Below are 23,212 nucleotides of genomic sequence, written 5' to 3' on the forward strand. Positions count from 1 at the left end.
GAACCGAGGTACTGTATCCCTAGCCGTGGAACAGTCACCAAAATAATTGTAAAATTGTATAACAGAGTGTGCCTCATTTTATTTAACGTTAACAGAAACATTGCTAGTGTGGGCTAGTCGCTACTGTACTGACTGTATATTGCATGCATAAAATAGACTAGATAGGCTACAACAGCTTCATACACTGGTTTGATTATTTGCCATTTCATGCCAAGGAAAAGTTCCTACAACCCCAGTATACTGTAAAACTTCAATTAATGTTAATGATATTTGTTTCAATCACTGAATGAAGCCTGCGATATTTGGGACAAGAATCGCGACCTTAAATTGCTTGCACAAAACTCTTGAGCAATTTTGACAGCCCTAAGCCCTACCCTGGCAGACTGCCCCCAGCATCTTCATGGTGTCAACAGTTGTGAATGTGCTTGAGCACCCAGTAACTACCCAGTCAAGCTGCAGATACCTACATACTTCTTATTCTTTGCACACTTACAAAATGAGCCTTCTTTATCCCTAAAGACAGATGTGCAGCCTTACCTTGACAGACTACCCCAGCATCTTCATGGTGGCCACAGTTATGGATGCCATGGCCAATATGTCTGCACTGAGAGAGAGACGACTCATGGCCAGTGCAGCAGACATCATCCAGCCAGATCTGTCCACTGCCCGGTCCAAAATGAGCACTGGAAGGAGCACTCAGGGCTGGTCCACAGCCAATCTGTCTGCAAACCACTTCAGCATTAGGCATGTTCCAGTGGTCATCGCACACAGTGCCCCAGGTGCCACGGACCTGTACCTCCACTCTCCCAGAGCAGGAGCTGTCGCCCCCAACTAGTCGAATATCCGCTACAGTAAAAATTTGAAGAAATAAAGTGAGGGGGGAGGACACAAAGAAGGCATTACATGACCATATTTTTTTGTCAGGCAGAGCAATCAACACTGTTTGCTTCAGGTTGTCTGAGATGTCCCAATGGAGCAGTATCAGACTCATATTCTGACTAGAATTATGAGTATGACAACATCAGGCTAGGGGCTTTTAGCACCACTTCCACTTTGACTTGTGATTCATGTAAGCCAAATCTGTCAATGATGTGACCACAATATGATATCTCACTCTTGAAAAACTCGCATTTTTCTCTCTTCGCCCTTAGGCCATAGTCACTTAGTCTTTTGAGCACTATGCTGAAGTTTTGGAGATGATCTTCATCATTCTTTCCTGTGATCAAGATGTCATCGAGATAACACTGTGTTCTTGGTATATCCTGAAGTACTTGCTCCATCGCTCTTTGCCAGATGGCTGGAGCTGATGCGACGCCAAATACAAGCCTATTCTACTGGTCCAGTCCCATATGCGTGTTGATGGTTAGCAACTTCCTACTCGATTCCTCCACTTCCATCTGAAGGTAGGCCTGAGACAGGTCAATTTTCGAAAACGTCTCCCCTTCAGCTAGTGATGAGAAGATGTCTTTGATTCGTGGTAGAGGATACTGTACAGTACGCAGCACCGGATTAATGGTCACCTTGAAATCGCCACATATGCGAACACCTCCACTTTTCCCTTTTTTAATCACGGGAACAATAGGTGTAGCCCAGTCGCTCCAGTCAACCTTGGAGAGAATGTTAGATTCCTCTAGGCTCAGAAGTTCTGCATCAATTTTCGGACGCAGTGCATATGGCACTGGACGTGCCTTGTGAAATCTCAGTGTCGCATTGTCATCCAATTCAATCTTTGCTTTAATGTGTTTCATCTTGCCAATGCCTTTCTCGAACACTTTTGCATGCTCTTCTAAGAGCTGAGACAGTCTTTGTTTAGAGCTACAGTTGTGGCTCTTGAGGCTTGGAGATATGTTGAGGGCTTTAATTGCATGCCAATCAAGCTGGATTTTTCTTAACCACTCTCGCCCAAAAAGAGCTGGTCCTCCATTTTTCAACACATAGAGCTCCAACTTGTGTGTTTTGTCACCATAAGTCACATCCACTTTAAATTTTCCTTTAGGAGACACTCTCTCACCAGTGTATGTTTTTAACATCACTGGGGTCTTTTCTAGCTGTAGCTTGGAAAACAGTCTTTTGTAGTCAGCTTCAGAGATTACAGACAAAGCTGAACCTGTGTACTCTGTTGTTATCCATATCATTTTCCTATCTGTTTCTGTGATGTTGTGCAGTTCTTAGCATGACAGGTCATCTTCATCACTATCTGTATTATCAGATTTTTCATATTCTGTCACTTTGTGCATGTGTTTTGCTTTTTGCCTGAAACTTTAGTTTTTGTCAGTTTTTTTCTTTTTGGCTGTGCTTTTTGTCTGATTTACACACTCTTTCTATGTAACCTTGTTTTTGGCATTTTCTGCAGGTCTTGTCTTTGAACCATCAGTCATTTGCGTCATGAGAGGATTTTCCACATCTGTAACAATTCTGCTCTTTTGTGTTATTTATGGACATTTTATGCATTTCATTTTCAACGCTTTTCTTTTGTAATTCTGATGCATCCTTAGCTACTGTTTCCATTGCAATAGCCAGTGCTTTTTCTAAGTCCAAGTCCTTTTCTGACAGTAGCCTCTTTTGTGTGCTTGAGCAATGCATGCCACATACTAGTCTGTCCCTTAATGCATCAGAAAGTCCATCTTTGAAATCGCAATTTTGTGAAAGTTTGCGCAGTTCGGCCATGTAGTCAGAAATGCTCTCATCCTTTTCTTGATTTCTTTTATGGAATCTAAATCTTTCAGCTATCACTAGAGGTTTAGGCTTTAGATGGTTTTGCTAAATCTTCTGAATATCATCGAATGTCTTGCTGGACGGTTTGGCTGGGCTAACTAGGTTGCGAAGGAGATTGTACGTTGTACGTTAGATGCAATTAGACTGAGGAGAACGGAAACTTTCTTCTCTTCCTCCACATCATTGGCATCACAATACAATTCCACTCTTTCCATGTACGCTTCCCAGTCTTCATTAGCACTATCGAACTCGTCTACCTTTCCAACGTAAGCCATCTTCAGTCTGATATTTACCGTTTAAGTGTGGTTATGCGTCGTTTACTGTGAGCTATTCACGTTTACTCACGCATCCTTCATTAGCCTTGCTACTCCTCTAGTGCTGTTGTTTGTTTTCACTCGCCTTCCCTCCAGTGGACTTCTCATTCCATGTACTTTTAAGCTCCATTTGCTTGTTAGGTTCGTAGATTTCTCGTCACCAATTGGTCGTGTCTATGCGACTACTTATTAATAAAATAATCAGGCTCTCTCGGAGGTTAAAGTCACACGTGAAACATCACTTAGTTTACTTAAGGTTCTGCACTCCATGTATACATGCGCATGGCGAAAAACCAATAGGAGAACACTGCATAGGGGAGTGCTTACACTTAAAGAAATAGATCCTTTTTAAACACTGCAGATACCTACATACTTCTTATTCTTAGCACACACTTACAAAATGAGACTTCTTTATCCCTAAAGACAGATGTGCAGCCTTACCTTGACAGACTACCCCAGCATCTTCATGGTGGCCACAGTTATGGATGCCATGGCCAATATGTGTGCACTGAGAGAGAGACGACTCATGGCCAGTGCAGCTGACATCATCCAGCCAGATCTGTCCACTGCCCGGTCCAAAATGAGCACTGGAAGGAGCACTCAGGGCTGGTCCACAGCCAATCTGTCTGCAAACCACTTCAGCATTAGGCATGTTCCAGATGTCATCGCACACAGTGCCCCAGGTGCCACGGACCTGTACCTCCACTCTCCCAGAGCAGGAGCTGCCGCCCCCAACTAGTCGTATATCCGTTATGTTCGGTCCTGTAAAAATGTTAAGAGATAAAGTGAGGGGGGGGGGGGGGGGGACGACGACACAAAGAAGGCATTACATGACCATATTTTTTTGTCAGGCAGAGCAATCAACACTGTTTGCTTCAGGTTGTCTGAGATGTCCCAATGGAGCAGTATCAGACTCATATTCTGACTAGAATTATGAGTATGACAACATCAGGCTAGGGGCTTTTAGCACCACTTCCACTTTGACTTGTGATTTATGTAAGCCAAATCTGTCAATGATGTGACCACAATATGATATCTCACTCTTGAAAAACTCGCATTTTTCTCTCTTCGCCCTTAGGCCATAGTCACTTAGTCTTTTGAGCACTATGCTGAAGTTTTGGAGATGATCTTGATCATTCTTTCCTGTGATCAAGATGTCATCGAGATAACACTGTGTTCTTGGTATATCCTGAAGTACTTGCTCCATCGCTCTTTGCCAGATGGCTGGAGCTGATGCGACGCCAAATACAAGCCTATTATACTGGTCCAGTCCCATATGCGTGTTGATGGTTAGCAACTTCCTACTCGATTCCTCCACTTCCATCTGAAGGTAGGCCTGAGACAGGTCAATTTTCGAAAACGTCTCCCCTTCAGCTAGTGATGAGAAGATGTCTTTGATTCGTGGTAGAGGATACTGTACAGTACGCAGCACCGGATTAAGGGTCACCTTGAAATCGCCACATATGCGAACACCTCCACTTTTCCCTTTTTTAATCACGGGAACAATGGGTGTAGCCCAGTCGCTCCAGTCAACCTTGGAGAGAATGTTAGATTCCTCTAGGCTCAGAAGTTCTGCATCAATTTTCGGACGCAGTGCATATGGCACTGGACGTGCCTTGTGAAATCTCAGTGTCGCATTGTCATCCGATTCAATCTTTGCTTTAATGTGTTTCATCTTGCCAATGCCTTTCTCGAACACTTTTGCATGCTCTTCTAAGAGCTGAGACAGTCTTTGTTTAGAGCTACACTTGTGGCTCTTGAGGCTTGGAGATATGTTGAGGGCTTTAATTGCATGCCAATCAAGCTGGATTTTTCTTAACCACTCTCGCCCAAAAAGAGCTGGTCCTCCATTTTTCAACACATAGAGCTCCAACTTGTGTGTTTTGTCACCATAAGTCACATCCACTTTAAGTTTTCCTTTAGGAGACACTCTCTCACCAGTGTATGTTTTTAACATCACTGGGGTCTTTTCTAGCTGTAGCTTGGAAAACAGTCTTTTGTAGTCAGCTTCAGAGATTACGGACAAAGCTGAACCTGTGTACTCTGTTGTTATCCATATCATTTTCCTATCTGTTTCTGTGATGTTGTGCAGTTCTTAGCATGACAGGTCATCTTCATCACTATCTGTATTATCAGATTTTTCATATTCTGTCACTTTGTGCATGTGTTTTGCTTTTTGCCTGAAACTTTTGTTTTTGTCAGTTTTTTTTCTTTTTGGCTGTGCTTTTTGTCTGATTTACACACTATTTCTATGTAACCTTGTTTTTGGCATTTTCTGCAGGTCTTGTCTTTGAACCAACAGTCATTTGCGTCATGAGAGGATTTTCCACATCTGTAACAATTCTGCTCTTTTGTGTTATTTATGGACATTTTATGCATTTCATTTTCAACGCTTTTCTTTTGTAATTCTGATGCATCCTTAGCTACTGTTTCCATTGCAATAGCCAGTGCTTTTTCTAAGTCCAAGTCCTTTTCTGACAGTAGCCTCTTTTGTGTGCTTGAGCAATGCATGCCACATACTAGTCTGTCCCTTAATGCATCAGAAAGTCCATCTTTGAAATCGCAATTTTGTGAAAGTTTGCGCAGTTCGGCCATGTAGTCAGAAATGCTTTCATCCTTTTCTTGATTTCTTTTATGGAATCTAAATCTTTCAGCCATCACTAGAGGTTTAGGCTTTAGATGGTTTTGCTAAATCTTCTGAATATCATCGAATGTCTTGCTGGACGGTTTGGCTGGGCTAACTAGGTTGCGAAGGAGATTGTACGTTGTACGTTAGTTGCAATTAGACTGAGGAGAACGGAAACTTTCTTCTCTTCCTCCACATCATTGGCATCACAATACAATTCCACTCTTTCCATGTACGCTTCCCAGTCTTCATTAGCACTATCGAACTCGTCTACCTTTCCAACGTAAGCCATCTTCAGTCTGATATTTACCGTTTAAGTGTACTTATGCGTGGTTTACTGTGAGCTATTCACGTTTACTCACGCATCCTTCATTAGCCTTGCTACTCCTCTAGTGCTGTTGTTTGTTTTCACTCGCCTTCCCTCCAGTGGACTTCTCATTCCATGTACTTTTAAGCTCCATTTGCTTGTTAGGTTCGTAGATTTCTCGTCACCAATTGGTCGTGTCTATGCGACTACTTATTAATAAAATAATCAGGCTCTCTCGGAGGTTAAAGTCACACGTGAAACATCACTTAGTTTACTTAAGGTTCTGCACTCCATGTATACATGCGCATGGCGAAAAACCAATAGGAGAACACTGCATAGGGGAGTGCTTACACTTAAAGAAATAGATCCTTATTAAACACTGCAGATACCTACATACTTCTTATTCTTTGCACACTTACAAAAGGAGCCTTCTTTATCCCTAAAGACAGATGTGCAGCCTTACCTTGACAGACTACCCCAGCATCTTCATTGTGGCCACAGTTATGGATGCCATGGCCAATATGTCTGCACTGAGAGAGAGACGACTCATGGCCAGTGCAGCTGACATCATCCAGCCAGATCTGTCCACTGCCCTGTCCAAAATGAGCACTGGAATGAGCTGTCAGGGCTGGTCCACAGCCAATCTGTCTGCAAACCACTTCAGCATTAGGCATGTTCCAGATGTCATCGCACACAGTGCCCCAGGTGCCACGGACCTGTACCTCCACTCTCCCAGAGCAGGAGCTGCCGCCCCCAACTAGTCGTATATCCGTTATGTTCGGTCCTGTAAAAATGTTAAGAGATAAAGTGAGGGGGGGGGGGGGGGGACGACGACACAAAGAAGGTATTACATGACCATATTTTTTTGTCAGGCAGAGCAATCAACACTGTTTGCTTCAGGTTGTCTGAGATGTCCCAATGGAGCAGTATCAGACTCATATTCTGACTAGAATTATGAGTATGACAACATCAGGCTAGGGGCTTTTAGCACCACTTCCACTTTGACTTGTGATTTATGTAAGCCAAATCTGTCAATGATGTGACCACAATATGATATCTCACTCTTGAAAAACTCGCATTTTTCTCTCTTCGCCCTTAGGCCATAGTCACTTAGTCTTTTGAGCACTATGCTGAAGTTTTGGAGATGATCTTGATCATTCTTTCCTGTGATCAAGATGTCATCGAGATAACACTGTGTTCTTGGTATATCCTGAAGTACTTGCTCCATCGCTCTTTGCCAGATGGCTGGAGCTGATGCGACGCCAAATACAAGCCTATTATACTGGTCCAGTCCCATATGCGTGTTGATGGTTAGCAACTTCCTACTCGATTCCTCCACTTCCATCTGAAGGTAGGCCTGAGACAGGTCAATTTTCGAAAACGTCTCCCCTTCAGCTAGTGATGAGAAGATGTCTTTGATTCGTGGTAGAGGATACTGTACAGTACGCAGCACCGGATTAAGGGTCACCTTGAAATCGCCACATATGCGAACACCTCCACTTTTCCCTTTTTTAATCACGGGAACAATGGGTGTAGCCCAGTCGCTCCAGTCAACCTTGGAGAGAATGTTAGATTCCTCTAGGCTCAGAAGTTCTGCATCAATTTTCGGACGCAGTGCATATGGCACTGGACGTGCCTTGTGAAATCTCAGTGTCGCATTGTCATCCGATTCAATCTTTGCTTTAATGTGTTTCATCTTGCCAATGCCTTTTCTCGAACACTTTTGCATGCTCTTCTAAGAGCTGAGACAGTCTTTGTTTAGAGCTACACTTGTGGCTCTTGAGGCTTGGAGATATGTTGAGGGCTTTAATTGCATGCCAATCAAGCTGGATTTTTCTTAACCACTCTCGCCCAAAAAGAGCTGGTCCTCCATTTTTCAACACATAGAGCTCCAACTTGTGTGTTTTGTCACCATAAGTCACATCCACTTTAAGTTTTCCTTTAGGAGACACTCTCTCACCAGTGTATGTTTTTAACATCACTGGGGTCTTTTCTAGCTGTAGCTTGGAAAACAGTCTTTTGTAGTCAGCTTCAGAGATTACGGACAAAGCTGAACCTGTGTACTCTGTTGTTATCCATATCATTTTCCTATCTGTTTCTGTGATGTTGTGCAGTTCTTAGCATGACAGGTCATCTTCATCACTATCTGTATTATCAGATTTTTCATATTCTGTCACTTTGTGCATGTGTTTTGCTTTTTGCCTGAAACTTTTGTTTTTGTCAGTTTTTTTTCTTTTTGGCTGTGCTTTTTGTCTGATTTACACACTATTTCTATGTAACCTTGTTTTTGGCATTTTCTGCAGGTCTTGTCTTTGAACCAACAGTCATTTGCGTCATGAGAGGATTTTCCACATCTGTAACAATTCTGCTCTTTTGTGTTATTTATGGACATTTTATGCATTTCATTTTCAACGCTTTTCTTTGTAATTCTGATGCATCCTTAGCTACTGTTTCCATTGCAATAGCCAGTGCTTTTTCTAAGTCCAAGTCCTTTTCTGACAGTAGCCTCTTTTGTGTGCTTGAGCAATGCATGCCACATACTAGTCTGTCCCTTAATGCATCAGAAAGTCCATCTTTGAAATCGCAATTTTGTGAAAGTTTGCGCAGTTCGGCCATGTAGTCAGAAATGCTTTCATCCTTTTCTTGATTTCTTTTATGGAATCTAAATCTTTCAGCCATCACTAGAGGTTTAGGCTTTAGATGGTTTTGCTAAATCTTCTGAATATCATCGAATGTCTTGCTGGACGGTTTGGCTGGGCTAACTAGGTTGCGAAGGAGATTGTACGTTGTACGTTAGTTGCAATTAGACTGAGGAGAACGGAAACTTTCTTCTCTTCCTCCACATCATTGGCATCACAATACAATTCCACTCTTTCCATGTACGCTTCCCAGTCTTCATTAGCACTATCGAACTCGTCTACCTTTCCAACGTAAGCCATCTTCAGTCTGATATTTACCGTTTAAGTGTACTTATGCGTGGTTTACTGTGAGCTATTCACGTTTACTCACGCATCCTTCATTAGCCTTGCTACTCCTCTAGTGCTGTTGTTTGTTTTCACTCGCCTTCCCTCCAGTGGACTTCTCATTCCATGTACTTTTAAGCTCCATTTGCTTGTTAGGTTCGTAGATTTCTCGTCACCAATTGGTCGTGTCTATGCGACTACTTATTAATAAAATAATCAGGCTCTCTCGGAGGTTAAAGTCACACGTGAAACATCACTTAGTTTACTTAAGGTTCTGCACTCCATGTATACATGCGCATGGCGAAAAACCAATAGGAGAACACTGCATAGGGGAGTGCTTACACTTAAAGAAATAGATCCTTATTAAACACTGCAGATACCTACATACTTCTTATTCTTTGCACACTTACAAAAGGAGCCTTCTTTATCCCTAAAGACAGATGTGCAGCCTTACCTTGACAGACTACCCCAGCATCTTCATTGTGGCCACAGTTATGGATGCCATGGCCAATATGTCTGCACTGAGAGAGAGACGACTCATGGCCAGTGCAGCTGACATCATCCAGCCAGATCTGTCCACTGCCCTGTCCAAAATGAGCACTGGAATGAGCTGTCAGGGCTGGTCCACAGCCAATCTGTCTGCAAACCACTTCAGCATTAGGCATGTTCCAGATGTCATCGCACACAGTGCCCCAGGTGCCACGGACCTGTACCTCCACTCTCCCAGAGCAGGAGCTGCCGCCCCCAACTAGTCGTATATCCGTTATGTTCGGTCCTGTAAAAATGTTAAGAGATAAAGTGAGAGGGGGGGGGGGGGGGACGACGACAAAAAGAAGGTATTACATGACCATTTTTTTTGTCAGGCAGAGCAATCAACACTGTTTGCTTCAGGTTGTCTGAGATGTCCCAATGGAGCAGTATCAGACTCATATTCTGACTAGAATTATGAGTATGACAACATCAGGCTAGGGGCTTTTAGCACCACTTCCACTTTGACTTGTGATTTATGTAAGCCAAATCTGTCAATGATGTGACCACAATATGATATCTCACTCTTGAAAAACTCGCATTTTTCTCTCTTCGCCCTTAGGCCATAGTCACTTAGTCTTTTGAGCACTATGCTGAAGTTTTGGAGATGATCTTGATCATTCTTTCCTGTGATCAAGATGTCATCGAGATAACACTGTGTTCTTGGTATATCCTGAAGTACTTGCTCCATCGCTCTTTGCCAGATGGCTGGAGCTGATGCGACGCCAAATACAAGCCTATTATACTGGTCCAGTCCCATATGCGTGTTGATGGTTAGCAACTTCCTACTCGATTCCTCCACTTCCATCTGAAGGTAGGCCTGAGACAGGTCAATTTTCGAAAACGTCTCCCCTTCAGCTAGTGATGAGAAGATGTCTTTGATTCGTGGTAGAGGATACTGTACAGTACGCAGCACCGGATTAAGGGTCACCTTGAAATCGCCACATATGCGAACACCTCCACTTTTCCCTTTTTTAATCACGGGAACAATGGGTGTAGCCCAGTCGCTCCAGTCAACCTTGGAGAGAATGTTAGATTCCTCTAGGCTCAGAAGTTCTGCATCAATTTTCGGACGCAGTGCATATGGCACTGGACGTGCCTTGTGAAATCTCAGTGTCGCATTGTCATCCGATTCAATCTTTGCTTTAATGTGTTTCATCTTGCCAATGCCTTTCTCGAACACTTTTGCATGCTCTTCTAAGAGCTGAGACAGTCTTTGTTTAGAGCTACACTTGTGGCTCTTGAGGCTTGGAGATATGTTGAGGGCTTTAATTGCATGCCAATCAAGCTGGATTTTTCTTAACCACTCTCGCCCAAAAAGAGCTGGTCCTCCATTTTTCAACACATAGAGCTCCAACTTGTGTGTTTTGTCACCATAAGTCACATCCACTTTAAGTTTTCCTTTAGGAGACACTCTCTCACCAGTGTATGTTTTTAACATCACTGGGGTCTTTTCTAGCTGTAGCTTGGAAAACAGTCTTTTGTAGTCAGCTTCAGAGATTACGGACAAAGCTGAACCTGTGTACTCTGTTGTTATCCATATCATTTTCCTATCTGTTTCTGTGATGTTGTGCAGTTCTTAGCATGACAGGTCATCTTCATCACTATCTGTATTATCAGATTTTTCATATTCTGTCACTTTGTGCATGTGTTTTGCTTTTTGCCTGAAACTTTTGTTTTTGTCAGTTTTTTTTCTTTTTGGCTGTGCTTTTTGTCTGATTTACACACTCTTTCTATGTAACCTTGTTTTTGGCATTTTCTGCAGGTCTTGTCTTTGAACCAACAGTCATTTGCGTCATGAGAGGATTTTCCACATCTGTAACAATTCTGCTCTTTTGTGTTATTTATGGACATTTTATGCATTTCATTTTCAACGCTTTTCTTTTGTAATTCTGATGCATCCTTAGCTACTGTTTCCATTGCAATAGCCAGTGCTTTTTCTAAGTCCAAGTCCTTTTCTGACAGTAGCCTCTTTTGTGTGCTTGAGCAATGCATGCCACATACTAGTCTGTCCCTTAATGCATCAGAAAGTCCATCTTTGAAATCGCAATTTTGTGAAAGTTTGCGCAGTTCGGCCATGTAGTCAGAAATGCTTTCATCCTTTTCTTGATTTCTTTTATGGAATCTAAATCTTTCAGCCATCACTAGAGGTTTAGGCTTTAGATGGTTTTGCTAAATCTTCTGAATATCATCGAATGTCTTGCTGGACGGTTTGGCTGGGCTAACTAGGTTGCGAAGGAGATTGTACGTTGTACGTTAGTTGCAATTAGACTGAGGAGAACGGAAACTTTCTTCTCTTCCTCCACATCATTGGCATCACAATACAATTCCACTCTTTCCATGTACGCTTCCCAGTCTTCATTAGCACTATCGAACTCGTCTACCTTTCCAACGTAAGCCATCTTCAGTCTGATATTTACCGTTTAAGTGTACTTATGCGTGGTTTACTGTGAGCTATTCACGTTTACTCACGCATCCTTCATTAGCCTTGCTACTCCTCTAGTGCTGTTGTTTGTTTTCACTCGCCTTCCCTCCAGTGGACTTCTCATTCCATGTACTTTTAAGCTCCATTTGCTTGTTAGGTTCGTAGATTTCTCGTCACCAATTGGTCGTGTCTATGCGACTACTTATTAATAAAATAATCAGGCTCTCTCGGAGGTTAAAGTCACACGTGAAACATCACTTAGTTTACTTAAGGTTCTGCACTCCATGTATACATGCGCATGGCGAAAAACCAATAGGAGAACACTGCATAGGGGAGTGCTTACACTTAAAGAAATAGATCCTTATTAAACACTGCAGATACCTACATACTTCTTATTCTTTGCACACTTACAAAAGGAGCCTTCTTTATCCCTAAAGACAGATGTGCAGCCTTACCTTGACAGACTACCCCAGCATCTTCATTGTGGCCACAGTTATGGATGCCATGGCCAATATGTCTGCACTGAGAGAGAGACGACTCATGGCCAGTGCAGCTGACATCATCCAGCCAGATCTGTCCACTGCCCTGTCCAAAATGAGCACTGGAATGAGCTGTCAGGGCTGGTCCACAGCCAATCTGTCTGCAAACCACTTCAGCATTAGGCATGTTCCAGATGTCATCGCACACAGTGCCCCAGGTGCCACGGACCTGTACCTCCACTCTCCCAGAGCAGGAGCTGCCGCCCCCAACTAGTCGTATATCCGTTATGTTCGGTCCTGTAAAAATGTTAAGAGATAAAGTGAGGGGGGGGGGGGGGGGGGACGACAACACAAAGAAGGCATTACATGACCATATTTTTTTGTCAGGCAGAGCAATCAACACTGTTTGCTTCAGGTTGTCTGAGATGTCCCAATGGAGCAGTATCAGACTCATATTCTGACTAGAATTATGAGTATGACAACATCAGGCTAGGGGCTTTTAGCACCACTTCCACTTTGACTTGTGATTTATGTAAGCCAAATCTGTCAATGATGTGACCACAATATGATATCTCACTCTTGAAAAACTCGCATTTTTCTCTCTTCGCCCTTAGGCCATAGTCACTTAGTCTTTTGAGCACTATGCTGAAGTTTTGGAGATGATCTTCATCATTCTTTCCTGTGATCAAGATGTCATCGAGATAACACTGTGTTCTTGGTATATCCTGAAGTACTTGCTCCATCGCTCTTTGCCAGATGGCTGGAGCTGATGCGACGCCAAATACAAGCCTATTATACTGGTCCAGTCCCATATGCGTGTTGATGGTTAGCAACTTCCTACTCGATTCCTCTACTTCCATCTGAAGGTAGGCCTGAGACAGGTCAATTTTCGAAAACGTCTCCCCTTCAGCTAGTGATGAGAAGATGTCTTTGATTCGTGGTAGAGGATACTGTACAGTACGCAGCACCGGATTAATGGTCACCTTGAAATCGCCACATATGCGAACACCTCCACTTTTCCCTTTTTTAATCACGGGAACAATGGGTGTAGCCCAGTCGCTCCAGTCAACCTTGGAGAGAATGTTAGATTCCTCTAGGCTCAGAAGTTCTGCATCAATTTTCGGACGCAGTGCATATGGCACTGGACGTGCCTTGTGAAATCTCAGTGTCGCATTGTCATCCAATTCAATCTTTGCTTTAATGTGTTTCATCTTGCCAATGCCTTTCTCGAACACTTTTGCATGCTCTTCTAAGAGCTGAGACAGTCTTTGTTTAGAGCTACACTTGTAGCTCTTGAGGCTTGGAGATATGTTGAGGGCTTTAATTGCATGCCAATCAAGCTGGATTTTTCTTAACCACTCTCGCCCAAAAAGAGCTGGTCCTCCATTTTTCAACACATAGAGCTCCAACTTGTGTGTTTTGTCACCATAAGTCACATCCACTTTAAGTTTTCCTTTAGGAGACACTCTCTCACCAGTGTATGTTTTTAACATCACTGGGGTCTTTTCTAGCTGTAGCTTGGAAAACAGTCTTTTGTAGTCAGCTTCAGAGATTACGGACAAAGCTGAACCTGTGTACTCTGTTGTTATCCATATAATTTTCCTATCTGTTTCTGTGATGTTGTGCAGTTCTTAGCATGACAGGTCATCTTCATCACTATCTGTATTATCAGATTTTTCATATTCTGTCACTTTGTGCATGTGTTTTGCTTTTTGCCTGAAACTTTTGTTTTTGTCAGTTTTTTTTTCTTTTTGGCTGTGCTTTTTGTCTGATTTACACACTCTTTCTATGTAACCTTGTTTTTGGCATTTTCTGCAGGTCTTGTCTTTGAACCAACAGTCATTTGCGTCATGAGAGGATTTTCCACATCTGTAACAATTCTGCTCTTTTGTGTTATTTATGGACATTTTATGCATTTCATTTTCAACGCTTTTCTTTTGTAATTCTGATGCATCCTTAGCTACTGTTTCCATTGCAATAGCCAGTGCTTTTTCTAAGTCCAAGTCCTTTTCTGACAGTAGCCTCTTTTGTGTGCTTGAGCAATGCATGCCACATACTAGTCTGTCCCTTAATGCATCAGAAAGTCCATCTTTGAAATCGCAATTTTGTGAAAGTTTGCGCAGTTCGGCCATGTAGTCAGAAATGCTTTCATCCTTTTCTTGATTTCTTTTATGGAATCTAAATCTTTCAGCCATCACTAGAGGTTTAGGCTTTAGATGGTTTTGCTAAATCTTCTGAATATCATCGAATGTCTTGCTGGACGGTTTGGCTGGGCTAACTAGGTTGCGAAGGAGATTGTACGTTGTACGTTAGTTGCAATTAGACTGAGGAGAACGGAAACTTTCTTCTCTTCCTCCACATCATTGGCATCACAATACAATTCCACTCTTTCCATGTACGCTTCCCAGTCTTCATTAGCACTATCGAACTCGTCTACCTTTCCAACGTAAGCCATCTTCAGTCTGATATTTACCGTTTAAGTGTACTTATGCGTGGTTTACTGTGAGCTATTCACGTTTACTCACGCATCCTTCATTAGCCTTGCTACTCCTCTAGTGCTGTTGTTTGTTTTCACTCGCCTTCCCTCCAGTGGACTTCTCATTCCATGTACTTTTAAGCTCCATTTGCTTGTTAGGTTCGTAGATTTCTCGTCACCAATTGGTCGTGTCTATGCGACTACTTATTAATAAAATAATCAGGCTCTCTCGGAGGTTAAAGTCACACGTGAAACATCACTTAGTTTACTTAAGGTTCTGCACTCCATGTATACATGCGCATGGCGAAAAACCAATAGGAGAACACTGCATAGGGGAGTGCTTACACTTAAAGAAATAGATCCTTATTAAACACTGCAGATACCTACATACTTCTTATTCTTTGCACACTTACAAAAGGAGCCTTCTTTATCCCTAAAGACAGATGTGCAGCCTTACCTTGACAGACTACCCCAGCATCTTCATGGTGGCCACAGTTATGGATGCCATGGCCAATATGTGAGCACTGAGAGAGAGACGACTCTTGGCCAGTGCAGCTGACATCATCCAGCCAGATCTGTCCACTGCCCTGTCCAAAATGAGCACTGGAATGAGCCGTCAGGGCTGGTCCACAGCCAATCTGTCTGCAAACCACTTCAGCATTAGGCATGTTCCAGATGTCATCGCACACAGTGCCCCAGGTGCCACGGACCTGTACCTCCACTCTCCCAGAGCAGGAGCTGTCGCCCCCAACTAGTCGTATATCCGCTACAGTAAAAATGTGAAGAAATAAAGTGAGGGGGGAAGGGGGGGGGGCACAAAGAAGGCATTACATGACCATATTTTTTTGTCAGGCAGAGCAATCAACACTGTTTGCTTCAGGTTGTCTGAGATGTCCCAATGGAGCAGTATCAGACTCATATTCTGACTAGAATTATGAGTATGACAACATCAGGCTAGGGGCTTTTAGCACCACTTCCACTTTGACTTGTGATTTATGTAAGCCAAATCTGTCAATGATGTGACCACAATATGATATCTCACTCTTGAAAAACTCGCATTTTTCTCTCTTCGCCCTTAGGCCATAGTCACTTAGTCTTTTGAGCACTATGCTGAAGTTTTGGAGATGATCTTCATCATTCTTTCCTGTGATCAAGATGTCATCGAGATAACACTGTGTTCTTGGTATATCCTGAAGTACTTGCTCCATCGCTCTTTGCCAGATGGCTGGAGCTGATGCGACGCCAAATACAAGCCTATTCTACTGGTCCAGTCCCATATGCGTGTTGATGGTTAGCAACTTCCTACTCGATTCCTCCACTTCCATCTGAAGGTAGGCCTGAGACAGGTCAATTTTCGAAAACGTCTCCCCTTCAGCTAGTGATGAGAAGATGTCTTTGATTCGTGGTAGAGGATACTGTACAGTACGCAGCACCGGATTAATGGTCACCTTGAAATCGCCACATATGCGAACACCTCCACTTTTCCCTTTTTTAATCACGGGAACAATGGGTGTAGCCCAGTCGCTCCAGTCAACCTTGGAGAGAATGTTAGATTCCTCTAGGCTCAGAAGTTCTGCATCAATTTTCGGACGCAGTGCATATGGCACTGGACGTGCCTTGTGAAATCTCAGTGTCGCATTGTCATCCAATTCAATCTTTGCTTTAATGTGTTTCATCTTGCCAATGCCTTTCTCAAACACTTTTGCATGCTCTTCTAAGAGCTGAGACAGTCTTTGTTTAGAGCTACACTTGTGGCTCTTGAGGCTTGGAGATATGTTGAGGGCTTTAATTGCATGCCAATCAAGCTGGATTTTTCTTAACCACTCTCGCCCAAAAAGAGCTGGTCCTCCATTTTTCAACACATAGAGCTCCAACTTGTGTGTTTTGTCACCATAAGTCACATCCACTTTAAGTTTTCCTTTAGGAGACACTCTCTCACCAGTGTATGTTTTTAACATCACTGGGGTCTTTTCTAGCTGTAGCTTGGAAAACAGTCTTTTGTAGTCAGCTTCAGAGATTACGGACAAAGCTGAACCTGTGTACTCTGTTGTTATCCATATCATTTTCCTATCTGTTTCTGTGATGTTGTGCAGTTCTTAGCATGACAGGTCATCTTCATCACTATCTGTATTATCAGATTTTTCATATTCTGTCACTTTGTGCATGTGTTTTGCTTTTTGCCTGAAACTTTTGTTTTTGTCAGTTTTTTTCTTTTTGGTTGTGCTTTTTGTCTGATTTACACACTCTTTCTATGTAACCTTGTTTTTGGCATTTTCTGCAGGTCTTGTCTTTGAACCAACAGTCATTTGCGTCATGAGAGGATTTTCCACATCTGTAACAATTCTGCTCTTTTGTGTTATTTATGGACATTTTATGCATTTCATTTTCAACGCTTTTCTTTTGTAATTCTGATGCATCCTTAGCTACTGTTTCCATTGCAATAGCCAGTGCTTTTTCTAAGTCCAAGTCCTTTTCTGACAGTAGCCTCTTGTGTGCTTGAGCAATGCATGCCACATACTAGTCTGTCCCTTAATGCATCAGAAAGTCCATCTTTGAAATCGCAATTTTGTGAAAGTTTGCGCAGTTCGGCCATGTAGTCAGAAATGCTTTTCTTGATTTCTTTTATGGAATCTAAATCTTTCAGCCATCACTAGAGGTTTAGGCTTTAGATGGTTTTGCTAAATCTTCTGAATATCATCGAATGTCTTGCTGGACGGTTTGGCTGGGCTAACTAGGTTGCGAAGGAGATTGTACGTTGTACGTTAGTTGCAATTAGACTGAGGAGAACGGAAACTTTCTTCTCTTCCTCCACATCATTGGCATCACAATACAATTCCACTCTTTCCATGTACGCTTCCCAGTCTTCATTAGCACTATCGAACTCGTCTACCTTTCCAACGTAAGCCATCTTCAGTCTGATATTTACCGTTTAAGTGTACTTATGCGTGGTTTACTGTGAGCTATTCACGTTTACTCACGCATCCTTCATTAGCCTTGCTACTCCTCTAGTGCTGTTGTTTGTTTTCACTCGCCTTCCCTCCAGTGGACTTCTCATTCCATGTACTTTTAAGCTCCATTTGCTTGTTAGGTTCGTAGATTTCTCGTCACCAATTGGTCGTGTCTATGCGACTACTTATTAATAAAATAATCAGGCTCTCTCGGAGGTTAAAGTCACACGTGAAACATCACTTAGTTTACTTAAGGTTCTGCACTCCATGTATACATGCGCATGGCGAAAAACCAATAGGAGAACACTGCATAGGGGAGTGCTTACACTTAAAGAAATAGATCCTTATTAAACACTGCAGATACCTACATACTTCTTATCCTTAGCACACACTTACAAAATGAGACTTCTTTATCCCTAAAGACAGATGTGCAGCCTTACCTTGACAGACTACCCCAGCATCTTCATGGTGGCCACAGTTATGGATGCCATGGCCAATATGTGAGCACTGAGAGAGAGACGACTCTTGGCCAGTGCAGCTGACATCATCCAGCCAGATCTGTCCACTGCCCTGTCCAAAATGAGCACTGGAATGAGCCGTCAGGGCTGGTCCACAGCCAATCTGTCTGCAAACCACTTCAGCATCAGGCATGTTCCAGTTGTCATCGCACACAGTGCCCCAGGTGCCACGGACCTGTACCTCCACTCTCCCAGAGCAGGAGCTGTCGCCCCCAACTAGTCGTATATCCGTTATGTTCGATCCTGTAAAAATGTTAAGCGATAAAGTGAAGGGGGAGGGGGGGGACAATTAATTATTAAACACTACAGATACTAGGGCTGGGCGGTATGACGGTATATACCGTGCAACGGTAGAAATGTGTCTACCGGGAGAGATTTGGCTATACCGTTTCAACCGCGGTATACTCTTATTTTGAAATCCAATCTATTTATTTTTAGATATTGACCTCCGAACTATACATCATCCCGTTTATTACACGGGTACTCGCCAAAACGATAGAAGACATTCCTCCAAAATACCTCTTAAACGATTTTGTTGCCGTTTTGTGATTTCCGCTTAGAAAAAATTGTTCTTCAGGCAAATAGAACTCTAATGTTTCAGGTGTTGCGTAGCAACCCATTACTTGCTGAATTCAATTTAGGTTAAATGACCGGACTACTTGCAGAATGATATGATGAAGCACAAAACCCGTTGCCAATGACAGCGGTCATTACTTTTTCGCAGCAGTGAAAATAAAGAAATTATCCTACAGACCTGCGAACGTCGGGGTGGCCCATTCAAATCAACTGAACTTTTTTGAACATTCTGTAGAGCCGTATAATACGATGCCCAGTACAATTTTTAAGGACTTTCATGCCTACTTGTTGAGTAATCCTCGACTGTTGGGAAAGGTTCAATATACTGAAAAATATGGACTGAAAAGTGTCTAGTGTAGCCATTTATTTGCAGATTCTGTGGCATTTTTCTCAATGATGGTCAAATATTAGTAGTTAAAGATGCACTATTTCGATAGTTTAGATTTCTTTTCAGCATTGCAAAGTGAATGAGCTGTGGGAGCGCAAGAACAGTGAGCGTATAGCAGCAATTATTATAGACATATACATGTACGTACAGTATGCCTATGGCGATTATAGGCTTACTATCGAGATTCTAAGTAACATGGAAACTTTTTTTGATACTCCACGTAGATCATAAACCCTTGAATATGAAAACGACTCAGTGAAATCGGTTGAGAAATGTAAACGCTATAGTGCTTTTTATCCAGAAAAACCGCAGCTCCGTCATTTACTTGCATCTGTTTACAGGCCAGTCAGTACAGGCACGTCGCAGCAACGGGCTGAAGCGGTCAATGACGCCTCTATGTCTAAGTGTAATGGCCAACTTCTTAATTTTCTTTTTTGAATATGTCGCCATATAAAGAAAATGTTTTTCTCATTATTGCGTTAACATATGGACACACATTGAAAAGAAAGTTAACACTTGAGTTATCTTCTGAAAGTACATTAAAGAACCACTAAAAGCCATATAAGCACTGGACTAAATGCCACAGAAAGACTTTTCCTTTTTTTTTTTTTTTCATGCACTTTGCTTTAATTTTACTATTTAAAGATTCAATGGAAAAATTCAGTACAAAGTAGGCCTATACTGGCCACTATTGCTTAGGCCAATAGCCTATTGAGGCAGTATTGTTTCTGCACCTTAGTGTTCTTAAGGGTCAATGGGCCTCATTCTTGAACATTTTCTGAAGTTTCTTCTGAAATGTTTCTTATGGGCTTTGGAAAAACAAAGTAAGAAAAAGACATCCGACAAATTCATGAACGCTTGAAAATGTGTTCCTACGCAGCAGAAGTGTTCTGAGCTGTGCTCCACTGGAAGAGTTTTCTTAAATTGAAAGCGCGTTCTCGTGCTCCTGAATTTGCATACATACACGCCCTGCCAGCTCCTTATAAGGGCACGCAACCGTAGTGACGTGTGCAGTCGGAATAGACCGAATCTACACGAAAGCAACTCGTAAATGAGTCATGTCAAAGTGGAAAGCGAGGACCGTCGAGTAAACGCAGATCTAACTTCAACGGTGGACCGTTGCAGGATGTAGATGTGTCCATTCTATTCCACTATAGCTATATATCAACGTGATTGAGTTTAGTGCTTATTTATTTATTCACTTACATTTGCAGTGTTCGTGTACATTCACATTTACATTTAGTCATTTAGCAGACGCTTCTTTCCAAAGCGACGTACAAGGGAGAGAACAGTCAAGCTACGAGCAATAGAGACCTAGTGTAACAATAAATACTACTTTACGTAAGATATAGAAAAACAAAATAGAAAATAAAAACGAAGTGCAGGAATGTAACTGCTGTAAGTGCAAGTTAAGCACTAGTCAAAGTGCCAGTTAGGAAGGGAGGTGCTCTCTGAAGAGTTGGGTCTTCAAAAGCTTCTTAAAAGGTAGAGAGGGACGCCCCTGCTCTGGTAGTGCTAGGCAGTTCGTTCCACCAACGTGGAACTACAAATGAAAATTCTGGATTGCCGTACTTGCACAGACGGCAGTGCCAAACGACGCTCACTAGACGAGCGCAGCATTCTGGTGTAGTCCTTTTATTTATTTTATGACATCACGGTGCCTCGTAGAATCATGACTATACATGTGAAACGTAATTGTTTATGATGCAAATATTCTCGTAATTATTATTGTTATAATTATTTTAATCCAAGGATGTCTGTAGAGTTGATGTGAACGCAATCACCAAAGATTTCTCACAAATTCATTAACACTTCTAACACAGAGTTTTCTTAAATGCGATTCCTCAAAAAATCCCAGATGAGAAAACTTTCATGGATGCCAAATGTTTTCCTAAATCCAATTCAGAAGCAATTCCTTCTTAAATTCTTCTTAACTGCGTTCGAGAATGAGGCCCAATAAATACATTTCGCCACCACTGAAGTGTCCTTCTTTAAAAAAAAAAACTCAAATCTGGTCACCCTACGTATAATAAACCGTGATATATACCGTAACCGTGATATAAAATTACAAATACCGTGATAGAAGATTTTGGCCATATCGCCCACCCTTAACAGATACCTACATACTTCTTATTCTTAGCACACACTTACAAAAGGAGCCTTCTTTATCCATAAAGACAGATGTGCAGCCTTACCTTGACAGACTACCCCAGCATCTTCATGGTGGCCACAGTTATGGATGCCATGGCCATTATGTCTGCACTGAGAGAGAGACGACTCATGGCCAGTGCAGCAGACATCATCCAGCCAGATCTGTCCACTGCCCTGTCCAAAATGAGCACTGGAAGGAGCACTCAAGGCTGGTCCACAGCCAATCTGTCTGCAAACCACTTCAGCATTAGGCATGTTCCAGTTGTCATCGCACACAGTGCCCCAGGTGCCATGGACCTGTACCTCCACTCTCCCAGAGCAGGAGCTGTCGCCCCCAACTAGTCGTATATCCGCTACAGTAAAAATGTGAAGAAATAAAGTGAGGGGGGGGGGGACACAAAAAAGGCATTACATGACCATATTTTTTTGTCAGGCAGAGCAATCAACACTGTTTGCTTCAGCTTGTCTGGGATGTTCGCTTCAATTGGCCGAACACAAGGCTCTTGAACTAAGTTTCATCTTAGGCATTTTAGCCATTCTTAAAGTCACTGTTACAAACTCAGTCTTTGTGTTTATGTTTCACTGTTAGGGGCATCACTGAGAAATGTTTTCATATTTTAACATAAAATTAACTTTCAGCTTACAATGCGTAGAAGCGTATTCACTGAATGCATTCCTTTCAAATATAGAATCAGGTAGGAATCAGAAATAAGGAAGAATGGTAACATGTGGAACTGCAGATATATAGCCATTGTACTGATGTATTATGCTATGGGATCACTCTGAAAGGATTATGTAATACTTGTTGTAGCTGGTTCTGCTGTTGTTGTACTGTATCAGTAATCTAATCTAAGGTTGTAGCCACAGTTGTATCTACAGGAACCATAGTCGGCTGCAAGACAGAAAATTACAAACCTAGTAAAAGTGAAGTATTTATATAATATTTTCTGTTTTTAGCTTTAATAAGCATCTGTGTGACACCAAATTAAATAAACATAATCGTGTCATGAACAAAATTGTTGCCACCTGAAACAGTTGGTACTTCAGTGGTCCAGTAACCTGGAGAGAAAATAAAGAGTTATAGTTTTTTCCAAAGTGACTTGTAAGTAAAATACAATGAAGGCAAATGGCAGTTCAGTGAGAAACACATTTGAAAAAAAATTTCATGAAAAAATATATTTTCTTTCATAGGACATAAGCGTCAGATAGAAAAGAGAGAATATTTACAAGGATATGAAGCCTGAGTTATCTTTTGAAAACATAGACCTTACGTTCATACATACAATAGTTGCATTGTGTCGCAGATAGATTCTATTGTATCGCAAATGATCACGTATCCTCCTTCAGACAGCATAGAGAATACCTGTATTAAACCAAAACAAGTGCTGTAGTGCTTACCTTGAAAAGCAGCAGAGCTGCAGAGCAGAAGAATCAGTGATCCCATCTCCATCTTTCTTCTCAGCTTGAATGTGTCCTCAAGCACCCTGCTTCAGGCTTATATGCCCAACTTCAGACCTCAAGGGCATGACCATAGGCGGAGATCCCGGGGGGGACAGGGGCGACGTGTCCCCCACTATAAAGTTGTCCCCCCCAACAATCATTGTAAACACAAATAAATCATTTTTAATAATATAGTAATATTAAATAAAAGCACGACAACACAAGCGGTGCTAATTATAAACGTAAAACATGTGTTTTTTAATGTTGAAAAAAAATGACTCCCCCATTCCTCAAAGTGGTTTGGTTCACATGCTGTTTCCAACGGGCGGGGCTACCGGCAGCTCAATGTTTCAGTCAA

General features: G+C 42.2%; 1 protein-coding gene across 1 annotated transcript; it reads right to left on the minus strand.

Annotated features, from left to right (window-relative positions):
* Nucleotides 1-537: 537 nt before the first annotated feature.
* On the minus strand, nucleotides 538-22,866 carry LOC122131120 (deleted in malignant brain tumors 1 protein; the record flags this gene model as incomplete). Its single annotated transcript, XM_042706039.1, has 10 exons — nucleotides 22,813-22,866; nucleotides 22,441-22,473; nucleotides 21,459-21,767; nucleotides 18,222-18,542; nucleotides 15,291-15,599; nucleotides 12,334-12,654; nucleotides 9,380-9,700; nucleotides 6,426-6,746; nucleotides 3,471-3,791; nucleotides 538-846 (listed from the first exon to the last, which is right to left on the minus strand). Coding segments are annotated over exons 1-10 (2,617 nt in total), but the record flags the coding sequence as incomplete, so codon positions are not given.
* Nucleotides 22,867-23,212: the final 346 nt, after the last annotated feature.

The sequence above is a fragment of the Clupea harengus genome, unplaced genomic scaffold (genome assembly GCF_900700415.2).
Source record: "Clupea harengus unplaced genomic scaffold, Ch_v2.0.2, whole genome shotgun sequence".
NCBI classification, from domain to species: Eukaryota; Metazoa; Chordata; class Actinopteri; order Clupeiformes; family Clupeidae; genus Clupea; species Clupea harengus.